This window comes from Pyricularia oryzae, chromosome 1 (assembly GCF_000002495.2).
Source record: "Pyricularia oryzae 70-15 chromosome 1, whole genome shotgun sequence".
NCBI classification, from domain to species: Eukaryota; Fungi; Ascomycota; class Sordariomycetes; order Magnaporthales; family Pyriculariaceae; genus Pyricularia; species Pyricularia oryzae.
In genome coordinates, this window is record NC_017844.1 from 5,841,112 (window position 1) to 5,853,169 (window position 12,058).

Sequence of the window (12,058 nt, forward strand, 5' to 3'; positions counted from 1 at the left end):
TCGCCGATCCTTGGCCAAAGAAAGCTAAAAACCTTTGGCCGTCAAGTTTTTTGCACGCCCCCCGAGGGAACAATAGGGAAACTGACAAAGGTGCATGCAGGAGAACTACCAGTAGTAGCACTGCAGAACTTGGGGGGGAAAGGTCCGTGTAAGCTAAATCTTGTTAGCATGATTTTCTCTTATAGTTAGACTATACTATATATGCATGGACATTTGTTTCGGTTTAAATACTGGCGGGATGCATTACATGACAACAGCAACAAAAACAGCCAGTCGCAAATAATACACGATGGGGGAGGGAAAGCGAAAAAGAGTCGTGTGCACGGGATGCTTGCAACACCATCCCACGCTTTTGGTTCCTTTTTAAGAAACCCATCCCGCGTAAACCAGTAGGAATCTCCCAAGAGGGGTCAAAGGTTACAAACCCTTGCTCGACAACGTGCTGGACCCCGTAATTAGGTGATATAGTGTAACGTCAACTAGTCTAGACTAGGAATGTTGCCCACATAGGTAAATCACAACGGCAGAGATTTTTTTTTCTCTTCCCCTTTGTTTTCCCTCTCTTGCCCTGTGATTGTGTCTCTTCTTAGCACGTAATTATGCCTGTTCGTTTTGGCCTTGACCGGTTCTCACACCGGATGCGGTCCCAGATTCTTAAAAGGCCTGGATTGCAACTCGAGGGACACTTTCTTTGGTTCGCCGTTGGGCCGAACCATTCTTCATGTTTGTTAAACTCTCGATTTGACTTTGAAAGGATTTCGTAATTTGCCAAAACAGGAAGGGAATGAACGGGGAGACATAAAGAGCAATACAAAATAAACAAACTCAAAACCAGCAAAGTCCGGATTTTTTTTTTTTTTTTGGCGTTAACAAATGCTTTGCTAACGAAGTGACGACAGCTGACCAGAACCACAAATCAGCAGAAACTGGACGGGACGGCTCGGGCGGGACGGCTTGACGGGCTGTCAAATCGCAAATACTGCAGTCAGGCACTCGCGCCGCTAACAGAAATGATATATGATGTGCACTTGCCAAGACTCATAGTGAGATTGTTCTATGTAGCGTCGATTTGGCGGGAAAGAATCTGACATAATACATATGTTGTTACGCTGCACGTGGTAGAGAGTTTGCGGTAGACGATCATCCGTCTCACGGACCCCCAAAAAGAAATACAAGCAGTCACATATCACAATATCTCGTCAAACTAATACGATACCAAAGCCATTCGCTCCTTGGGGGGGCAGGAATTGTGAATCAGGTTTGCATGCGTGTGCACGGGGAAAACCTCTCTTATTCTTTCCATCCCCACATGTGCTTCCTGGAACGGACTTTGTGCAACATTTCTCCTGCAGCCTGGCAGGCCTTTCAATACGAAGTACGGAATTCCGAACTCCATGATCTCAAGGTCCCAACGTCTGACCGCATGTTCCTGCTACTACTTTGAACCACACAGGGTGGGGAGGAGAGTTGCTGCGTATGCAGACTGGGCAAAATTCAAAATTGAGGATCAAGCACAAAACTTATCTGGCAAACTGGGGCCTATGTCAGGGAGTGCCGGCCGGCAACGTGCCCTTTTGCAACTCGTGCTTGTAATACGTAGGCTCGTATCCAGTCAATTTGCCCTGCTGCAGTTACCGACATGACGGTCTCCGCCAGATTTGCCGTCACTACATAGTATTGGGATGAGCAGGCCTGGCGAGCTGGACTTCTCCACAATGAGAAAAACTCTACTTGCGTCAGATGCCTGCCCTCCTGTGTGCATTGCGAAATTTCATCCGGGGGCCTTGACAGTACAATCAAATGGATAATGTACTTTATCGGGCCACGGAGTGTGATGCAAGAACGGGAATCGCTTGCTGATTCGTAGCCGATACGCTCGCTAAAAACGGATTTGAATTTGATACCGAGCAAGCCCCGAGAGCTTTGGGAACCTTATTGGGGTAATTGCGTAAGCTGAAATCGGCCTCCTATACCTTCTGGTAGTAGTGCGTCTAGGGGAGATCAAGCGGCATTACCGTCGGCAACTGGTTGTTGTCATGATTTTTGCCAGGCCATTAATTCGATCATACAACTGAGTTCAGGCCAGTCAAGGGCCATCGAAGAGTCTAAGCGACAAAACCATGGGTTACCGGTAGATGGTACCCAACGATATGAGCAACACCGCACGTCGCGGGCAGCCCAGGCCCTGGTTATTGATCTAGCCTTGGTTGGTACGTTGATGCAGGTCTGGCGTCAACGTGGAGTGAAATACCCTGGCAGCTACCCACCAAATAAATAAGCACAACACTCGACTGTGATATGCTCTTAATATAGAAATATCCAAAAGAATATTAAGATTGAAAAGCAAAAGATCCGACAGCTTCGCAGCTCAGAAGCGATGGCCCTCGAAATTTCCCAAGAGTGTCGAGGCGGCCTCTGGGTCCAAAGTCAGCTCATTCCTGAGTCACTCACCTGGTCATTCTGCCGGTACTGGCTTGCCATAGGATCCACGGGTGCGGAACCGAGGACACGGCACCACCAGCAGTTGGGTTCAGGATCAATCAACCCTCGCTTCGCTCAATCGGGGCATCAGATCCTTCCATCCCGGCTTCTAGCGTGCTTCGACTGTGTGGTCCCTTTACAAGGGCTAAGGACACCGGTGTGGGCGACCGGTCAAGCAGGAGGAACCGGAAGTTTGGTTCGCCTCCGCCGTTGAATATCCGGACTGCTGTGGTGTTTTGTTGCTCCGTGTTTTCTGTTTGGTCGCTGCTGCCAAAGCAAAAGAAAACGAAGGGGGAAAATGCGTTTTCGTGTTTTTCTCCCCTCCCCGCTCTACCCCTTGATTGCTCTGCCGGCATCGGAAAGCCGTTTCTCCACCAGTAACTGCGCATCATTTTCAGGGTTGTGCAAGCGAGCAACCATTCGGTTCCAACTGGGCGAAAAAAAAAGGGGAATGGTTTGAACTCTATGCAAGACTGCCGTGACTGTGGCACCTTGCTCGTTCAAACATGAGAGTGTGCACGTTGGAGAGCCCACGCAACTGACTTGGTAGCCGATGGCTGGGTACGAAGATCGTGGAGAGGCTGGAATTACACGAAGGAGCAACGTGGAAGGAAGTCACTGAGAACTCCGAGGAATTTCCGTACAGTAGATGCGCCCCATGTACAATACTGTACTACCTACCAGGTCTTGCAGGCCTAGGTAGGTCAATGACCATCTCGGCCAGTGGCAACTTGATCTTTTTCATGCCCTTGACGACATGATCATCGTTTTGCGGGCCGGGATCTGGATTGCGTTGCGGCTTCTTGCAGGACGCCAAACGTCTGAGACAGATAACAAGATGGAGACGGGACTGCAGTCCTAAACCAGGTACTCGGCGCGGTCATGTGTCGTCCGGAATAGCTGCCTTTTCGTTCTGACACCTTCCCTTTCGATCAGCTTTACCGGAGAGACGGTGAGCCGCAGCAAAATTGCGGGCTACACCGAAAATCGGGACCGAGTTGAGTTGACTGATGGTCATGGTGGCGAGCGTGGAATCAGTGCCTGGACCTGGCCGACTCAGGGATTGCCTTGCGTGACAGATTTTCATCCTCACGTTCGCCAGACTGGCATCCAGCCTGCTGCCTTAGCTAGTGAGCTATTATTCTGATAGAAGTTCTTGGTAACTATCATCATGGTTCGTCCCACTATGTAGTGTATTGTAAGTAAACAAAGGGTTCTCTCTGGTCGGCTCGGGCCTTTGTTTGGGTTGACACATGATTGCAACTGTGCATTGCGACAGCACTCGTCTGTCTGGCGTGGGGCGAAGCTAGGAACAGGGCACGAGATCAGCTCTTGGGTGGCAGAAAGATTGCGCGTGCAATAATGTGACCGGGAGCCCAACTGTACTGTATTACGTGGTATTCAGTTTTTGTGGGTTGAATGGTTTTGGCTTCTCCAGTTGCGGCGATGGTGATTCGACTTCAAGGTATGTGTGGTGCGTAGGAAGTAGGCAAGCTGGGAAATGTTGTTCAATCTTCACACAAAGGGCGGGCGGTTATCAGATTGTACTTTGGCTGCATCACTCTTCTCAAATTTCCCCGCACAACACGTGGGTGTTGGAGAAGCTGAGAAACCGAAAACAGAGTACAGACCGGTGAAGGTCGGCAGAGGAACATGGCAGCTGGAGCCCAGTCAAACGTTAATACTGCATCGAACAACGTGGTCAGTGGGGCGGCAGACAGGCCATGTCGTGGTAAAACCAACTGCCATTGAGGCACCTGTCGTAGGGCCCGCCTCACTTTTCGTGTCCTTGTCGACTGGTGAAATTCGTTCCAGCCATGCTTCAATCAATTTTATCTGCTCGTGAGCCTAGAACTTGTTTGGTTAGTCTGTCCTGGAAAAATAGATATAATACTCTACGCGAGCGTCGTTTGGAGTGAATCACGAGTCGTTGTCGTCTCCAACCTGGCTGCCCGATTGTGGGTTTATTTTTATTTCTGCCCAATGATGGGGGTTTGTATCTCTGACACGGCCCCGAAAGACTGGTTCACAGGGTCACCGTCCGCATTTAGAGTTTTCCCCTGGGCCTTGGAGGGCCATAAAGGGACTTCTGTGATCCTATTCGGCATAAGCTTTGTTTTAAAAGAAAATTGGCAGGTTGAATCGTTCCAGTGAAGAGGTGACATTACTGACCTAGGTAGGTAGTAATCGTATTAATTACATAGAGTACGAAGCGAAGCAGACGAAAAAAAAAAATTGCCGACGGTTCGTAGAGTCAGTCAAGTACTGTACGAAGTTTAGGTCGGATAGTTTAGGTCGATAACAATCAGGATGACTGTTGTTCCACTCACAACGATCTGCTGTCATCCAATCCATCCATTCCCCTTGGCCATTTCCATAGGTGGGTCCTGGCTCGTCAAAACGGTTTGGTGGGACGGTCATAGATCTCCAAAAGCTACCAAGGTACCTACGCGGTACTGTACTGTAGGGACAGGCAGGTGCCTACCTACATACCCTTTTCACAGGCTAACGCACCTACATCAAGTTCGAACGGTTTGGGTACAAGCATGAACGGTCGGATGGCGACGAGACATGGAGGGGAAGGGGGAGGCCAACACTGGTAACAGTCTGAGCCATGGCCTCGCAACTTGATCGGGCATGCCCGCACGTCCCTGGCGCTTGCTTCCCCTTCACCGGCAATTCCAAATTTGGGTGGATCTGAGCCTGCGTGGATGAGCTTTTGCAGGCTACAGCGTTCTGTATGGGTTGTTTGGATGTTTGCACTGCACACAACGGTCGCTTGTGCGCCGTGCCCTCCCCCCTTCAATTCGCACACCTCCTTTACCCATGGTTTTGGTCCAGTCCTACACACCCACAAACCGCCCACACCCTTTCTGTCTCCACCACTTGTATTCGCCGTGTCGTACCTATGGAGGGTCTCAATTGTCTGCCGCACGCCCATCTGCTAGGCTTGGTGCACGCACCCTACTACCCATCCCACCCCTGCTAGTACGTTGAAGAAGGAAGGATAGAGAAAAAAGAACGAAAGAAAAAACAATACAACCACCCCACAGTGGTCTCCGAAAAGCCCTTTACAAGCAAGGTTCGGCCAGGACCAGGGCTGTAGAAGGAAAAAAACATCATTCCTTTGGCTAGGGCATTGGAAATGGATCCAGCTCGATCGTCTTGGAGGGTGGTCCCAGTAATTAGATAAAGTCAACACTATCCTGTCACTGCCCGTCTCGTCAAGAACGTCTTCTTGAATGGTTCCGGTACTAGACTAGATATATATCCCGAGAAACCCAGCCTCAAAAGAACAAGCTTATTCCACGTTCTGCATCTCATCCTCCACCTCGACGGTCCACATTACTGTACAACATAGCGTATAACATTTCTTCGTCTCTTGATCCCATCCAGACTGTCGGATCCATCTATACACAGCAGTCTCTCCTTTTTTTTTCTTGAGACTTGACCTTGGCGACAAAAATTTCTTGTCTTGCACCACTCGCCACTTGCGTCTGACCGCGGCTTATTCAACAGCAAATTTTGTCTATAAGCAACCAAACCTTACGCCTGCTGTTTGGTCTTTGCACCTTGAACCGAAAATCCCATCCCATCTTCACCAGACATCTCAGTCAATATGTGCACCTATCAATATGTGGGTTCTGGTCAACTTCCTTCATCTTGGGTTATCAAGGTGCAACTTCTTCACAAGAGACACCATAACTAACCAATGCTATCCCTTACAGATGGACTACAGCTGTGGCCACAGGAGGACCATCGTCGCAGAGTGGTGTGGCAGGTATAGGAATACCCTCCAGTCGCACATCCGATGTCGGCCAGAGATACCCTACTATACCAGGAACGACCAAATATGCTGTAAGTTGAATGAAGTCTTAACTAGCGTCTTTCTCGTCCGAGGAGACCTTTTTCTGTACTTTGCAACCAGAAATGGTGCTTATGGACTAAAGCCTAGTTGAGCTAACTTGGACCTTCTAGCTCATTGCCACGAGCAACTAAACCCAAGGACTGTCCCATGGATGCCCTCGCGTGAGGCGCGTGGCGGTTCTCGCAGCCCTCCTAGGGGCTTTTGAAAGCTCTAGATCGAGAGACTGACGCAGGAGAAGGATGGGGAAAGACTTCAGCTCCTCCTAACTTCTCTCTTTTTTTGCCCTACTCGTTTCTTGCCTTGTTTCCTAACGTGGATAAATAAGGGTGGGAAATAACAAAAAGCACAGAACAATCATGGTGGCTCACGGCACAGGATACCAAAAGATTGCATCATCAGGTTGGATCCATTCCTTGTTATTCCTTTCATCTTTTCTTCATTTTTGTAACATGTACCTTTTTTCTTACTTTCGGAATTTCGCAAGGCGCAAGGATTATGGACAAGCCTGGGAGCTTTGGAGTTTCTTGTTGTTTTTTTACTGTACTTTGTTTTTATTTCTCTTATTCATTGTCAATGCAAGATACACCGTCTGTTTGCGTCAATTTCATGACTGCGTTGAATAAGTTCCTGTTGTCTGAGCACTTTTTCTCCCATCTTGCATGTTCTGTCCCACTCTCTCTCTTCTCGTCACATATCATATTTTTTCTAGACCCTCAGCGCCTAAGGCAACACATCTTGCACAGGTACATAAGGGTTGGTAAGCACGGCGATACCACACATCCCCCCTTGCTAACCAAGCCTAGCCTGATGACGGGTAGTTGTTCATCACAAACATCCCGTTCCGCTCCCCGGTCACCTATTCTTGGCACATGTAAAGAACATGGCAAGGAATGCGGGCGAGCGGTGCAGTGTTTCCCAATTTCAAGATTAACTCTAGGATTGGGGTTTCTTTCATCCGAACAGATACCCGGATGTACAGTCCGAGCGGATCACCCGGGTTACACTTTGCGCATTTTTTACTATACATACCGCGGGAGATGTATACCTACCTACCTACTTGAGCACGGAGTACAGAGTGCGATCGGCAGTGTCATGTGCCTGAAAAAGAGGGCGAGTTCCAGAAGAGGATAGGCTGGGGAGGGGCATTTGGTAGAAGGAGTCTAGAGGCGTGGGGGGCTTGGGAGCAGCAAATGGGAAACGGCAACTGTCTCTGCTAGACATGACAGGTCCGTTCTATTTTTCTGGCGTGTTCCTTCCTTGCGGGTCAGCAGACTTGCCAGCCACCGCCTCGCCTCAGCCCGCCTTGTCCATCAATCAATGTTGGGCATCAAGGCAGCCATGTTTTGTGAGCTTTGAAAAGCAATTCCCCCAGGGACTGTGCCTGTCTTCCATTGGTAAGTGGAAGTATGTAGGGCAGCTTTTTCGAAACCCCATTAACCCGACCCCTCTCCGATCGAACAAATTTGCTTCCATGCCTGCCTAGCCAGGGCGCGCGATCTGTGGCCCTGACCGCCACAATATTTTATTTCTTTGTGCTTCCCTAAACTCGCAAAACCTACCGCATCTTACTTTACGTACCTTTCATCTAGTGGAACTCTCCGATCCTGGGGGATTCACGGACTTGGTGAGATCTTGCCTTGTCCCCCGAGGGCTCTCGATTGGTCAGAGGCCTAACAGTTGTCGTTCTTCCCGGCAGGGGGTTTGCGGGGAGGGGTACCGTACCGGCCCACCCCCACACTTATTTGACTGACGGCCGCTTGCAGTTTGAGCGGCTTTCTTCAAATCCCGGTTTTTGTCAACACCGGGAGAGGTGATCGTTAATTCCTTTGCTGCTGCTCCAGGGACAAAAAAAAGCCCTTTTTTCTTTTACAAGCTCATAGTTGGGAAAGACACTGTCTCTGATTTCTGTGATGCACCGAAAAAAAGAAAGAGAAACGTTAAAGCCGGCAGAATACAACCATGCGACAACAAGCCCTCTACACTCCCTTATCTCGGCGTTCAGCCGTTGACAAGCCGCCGCCCCATTTCCTTCCTTGAACGACAGGGATTGTAGGACGGAGACGGACCGGTGCCGGTTGTTCATGAATGAAGTTTTCGCCTTTGCTTTTCAAGGTCAGCTGCTGTCATCACGGCCCTGTGTATCTATCATCAAAATACATGATAGAAGAAGCAACAAAATATGCTGGCTTGCTACGCAATTCCGACAAAATGAGATTCCGGGTCTAATGCAAGATTGCGCTTACCCATGTACTGACTAACCTTAGGTAACCATACCCTCCAAGAGCCAACGATTGCTGGGACCAATACTGGATAGATATTGGATATTGTTAGTCCTTGCTTTTACACATCGACCGGTCCCAAACCGGGATTCACCACAGCATCAAAACCAGTCGTTTTTATTTTATCAACCATATCATATCACAACCACTCATGCGCTACTATGGATCCGAAGCCATGAACGGTATCTTTCTCGGAATTCCATCCTACCGATCCGAATTGTAGAGGGTGTGTTAGTGTTATACTGGACCACTGGAAAAGGAGTCTATCGTCGTACAGCACACTCGTCACGTCGTGCGACACCAAAAAGTCCTTTCTTGAGCCCACCAAAGACGGTCCCCGACTCCACACAGCCTTCGGCTACGGCTACGCATGAGAAAGACGAGAACCAAAGCCTTGTCTTTTTGGTGTACCTAGGGGGCCAGGCCCAATCCCAAATCGTCAGCACCATACGATTTTGAACCTGGGTAGACCGGTGGCGTTTAATATGCAACTTGCCTTTTACCTGCCTTTCGTCCGTACAGAGAAAACAAAAAAACAAGGTGCATAGTGTGACCGGTGTGGTGGATGTGCACCTATATTAAAAGGAAGAAAAAATTGAAAGCAGAATAAACCTTGACGAATGTCTCACCACTTAGCCCTCTCGATGAAGCAAATGCACGGCAATCACTGGCATCGATAGGATAAAAAGGGTAGCCAACCGGCTGTGTCCCGTTTCTCGTGCATTTTTGGTGCTCCTTTGGTACGACAAACGCGATCCCGTAAACCTGGTTGCTGGCTTGGTGCTACTTGCGGACGCGTGCCGAAATATGTTGATCTGCTGTTTTTTTTTTTTTTTTTTTTTTTTTTGGGTTTGATTGCCTGCCAGCGAGACTTTTGCTATTTCATTTCGTTTGAGACATGTAATGACGACATATCTGCAGGGAGACAAAAAGAAAGAAGCAGAGAAAAGACAGAGCCCGGCAGGCAAGAATTTTTCTTTGCCTCTTCGGTAATTGTGATTCTTACATGTGTAATACATGTTGGAAGGGAGGAAGAAGAAGAAAATGACCCTTGATCCTGGACTACTGTGCACGTTTTCCCCTGTCGTCGAAGGAAAAACCCCACCCACCTGCCTAAGCTGTGACAGCTGGATCTGGGGGAGCTATTCAGCTCAGGAACGAAGTGGGGTTATTGGTTGGAGCGAATGGCCTGTACCGACATCGGGATCGTAAAGGTAAGTAAATTTTCCAGAAGGAGTTTATTCAACAATATTATAGCCAAGGTAAGGTAGGCAGGATGAATAGGGAAAAACACGCACATGTTGTTCCTGGTTTATTGGACAAGCAGTGGAGGATGGTATCCAAATTAAGTCCGAAATCCAGCTGCTTCAATTTCCTTGAACATGCACGAAAATTAACGAGTCCTACAACACAGAGCGACACCATGCGTGACCGGGTATCTCGGCGGTTTCTCAGGTGATAAAACCCAACACGAGAATAGCATCGTTAGTTCTTTTTTGCCTGCCGCAAAGTCTGGCTCCCCACCAGAACTTCCATTGCACGCCAAGCATCAAATACGATAACGTATTTCGCATCTATACTTTGTTGGAACCACAAGAGCCATTGCACTGAGGAGATGTCTTAAAAAGGGCTTTCAATCTCCCTGTCCAATTGGGTTGTCGCCAACTATCATTGACGTCTGTCCCACTGCCGGGAACTGCATAATGAAGAGCCCTTCGTTTTCTTTTTTGCTTTTTTCCCCCCCTTCCGGGGCTTTTGCACCGGGCCAAGACTTCGGGAGGGTAAGTGAAAATCACGTCGTCGCTGCAACACGAGAAGCATGTGTGTCGTCGTCAACCTTTTTGCAGGAAACCGTCCGCTTTTCTTTTTGTCTCCAATCATGTATACGACGATAACTACTAAGCACCCCGAGGGTTACATGGGGAATGGAGACGGAAGCAGGCGTGGTAGGGCCGGCTTTTGCTCCCCGCTCTGCTGACAGCAGTTTTAGAAGTAAACCTTTGGATAGGCCAATATGAACCGAAGCTGCGAGAAGGCTATGCGGATCCTTTCCGAGGTGGGCACCCTTCCGTCTTGGGGATGAGGTTGGAACGACGGGCTTAACCAGGGCGTCTATATACTCGGACGAGATGGCAACAAGCTTGCCCGTCTGGGGGGAACTCGATCGGTTCAGTGCCAGTTGGCCTGCTTGACAACAACTACTATACCATTGTTGAATAGTGGGTCGATGACGGACCTCGGTGGCACGAGTTGCACGAGTTGCACGAAGTCGCCATCGGGCCTCCGAAGGACCCGCGATGCATCAGATCGCCGTGCTACGGAGCTGGATGGATGGCGGTGTCTACGACCTGGTTTTGGGACAAGGGCAAGATCGCGGATTCGACGATTGAGTCGCACATGCTTGTCTCTTGGACTTCTCATCCTGCAACCGCCTACCGCCTCTTATCTGGTCGGAACCCCCAAGAAAGGGAACTCAGGGGAGGGAGGCAGGCACCCTCAGTATAGTGCACACTACTTACCGTACATCGCTCTTGGCAACGACGCATGATCACGTAGGCATGTGTACTTTGACGCATATAGGCTCAGTTTCAGACAGCCAAAGGGTCTACTTAAACACTTTATTGGCTCTCGGGAATTAAAAATTTCAAACGGGAGCAATGCCAAACTGCAAAAGGTGGTTGGATTGGACGAGTTGACACTGCAGACAAAGAAAGTAGATACTTTGTAGCAAACGGTTTTCTGCATTGGAAATATTACAAGACCGTTTTTTTGTTTGTACCTTGGAGCTGTCTTGGCGTCACAGTTCGGGTGTTCGCCGAGGAAAACGGTCAAGCAGCTAAGAGAGAAGCTGCATGTTCCCTTTTCGAGGCTGCAGGAGAGCTGGCTACGGCACTTGATTCGCAGAACCAAACTTTTGACGTGATTGCTGCCGAGATGCTCGCTTGCGCAAAAAAGTAACGTCGGTCAGGGCCACAAACGCAATGCATATGCAATGCACGGGGAGGGCAAACATTGGGATGACACCAGACTTGACTCCCCTGCTTTTTTTTTCTCTCCTTGCAGTCAATCGTTGCTTACTATCTCCGTTTCTGGTTAGCAATATGTCCTTGGACATTATGGTTAGGTATTTACTTGATCGATTTGATAGAAATTATAACGGTTCGGAGTTCCCACGCCGCTGCTTGGAAGTCACAACCTCAGCTGTTTTCATCAAAGGGCCAAGCAAGCAACAGACATGCCAGTGTATGCGCGGGAAGAACAGAATGGAACGACCATCTCTGCATTTGATGGGCGAAGACTGCAGCAGCAGCAGCAGTTTGTTCGACGCCAAGCAACCCAGCAACAGGCCAACTTTTTGCTTTTCAGCCAGGAATTCGGGACAAGCCATCAATGCCGGATCAAAATCGCCTCGGCTTGCGGCAGCCAAAAG

At 49.1% G+C, this 12,058-nt stretch overlaps 5 protein-coding genes across 5 annotated transcripts; 4 read left to right on the plus strand and 1 right to left on the minus strand.

Annotated features, from left to right (window-relative positions):
* Positions 1-2,120: 2,120 nt before the first annotated feature.
* On the plus strand, positions 2,121-2,695 carry MGG_16420 (uncharacterized protein; the record flags this gene model as incomplete). Its single annotated transcript, XM_003710445.1, has 2 exons — positions 2,121-2,131; positions 2,314-2,695. The coding sequence occupies 2 exons, from the start codon at positions 2,121-2,123 to the stop codon at positions 2,693-2,695; spliced, it is 393 nt and encodes a 130-aa protein (XP_003710493.1).
* A 339-nt stretch (positions 2,696-3,034) lies between these two features.
* On the plus strand, positions 3,035-3,849 carry MGG_16421 (uncharacterized protein; the record flags this gene model as incomplete). The annotated part of the gene is made up of 3 exons (XM_003710446.1): positions 3,035-3,042; positions 3,418-3,611; positions 3,761-3,849. The coding sequence occupies 3 exons, from the start codon at positions 3,035-3,037 to the stop codon at positions 3,847-3,849; spliced, it is 291 nt and encodes a 96-aa protein (XP_003710494.1).
* Positions 3,850-6,100: 2,251 nt separating this feature from the next.
* Positions 6,101-6,554, plus strand: MGG_05611 (uncharacterized protein; the record flags this gene model as incomplete). The annotated part of the gene is made up of 3 exons (XM_003710447.1): positions 6,101-6,118; positions 6,210-6,339; positions 6,460-6,554. 3 exons carry the CDS (start codon positions 6,101-6,103, stop codon positions 6,552-6,554), a joined length of 243 nt encoding a protein of 80 aa, XP_003710495.1.
* A 2,055-nt stretch (positions 6,555-8,609) lies between these two features.
* MGG_16422 (uncharacterized protein) lies at positions 8,610-9,541 on the minus strand (the record flags this gene model as incomplete). The annotated part of the gene is made up of 3 exons (XM_003710448.1): positions 8,610-8,655; positions 8,911-9,039; positions 9,537-9,541. The coding sequence occupies 3 exons, from the start codon at positions 9,539-9,541 to the stop codon at positions 8,610-8,612; spliced, it is 180 nt and encodes a 59-aa protein (XP_003710496.1).
* A 1,101-nt stretch (positions 9,542-10,642) lies between these two features.
* Positions 10,643-11,437, plus strand: MGG_05612 (uncharacterized protein; the record flags this gene model as incomplete). Its single annotated transcript, XM_003710449.1, has 2 exons — positions 10,643-10,684; positions 10,849-11,437. The coding sequence occupies 2 exons, from the start codon at positions 10,643-10,645 to the stop codon at positions 11,131-11,133; spliced, it is 327 nt and encodes a 108-aa protein (XP_003710497.1). The 3' UTR covers positions 11,134-11,437.
* Positions 11,438-12,058: the final 621 nt, after the last annotated feature.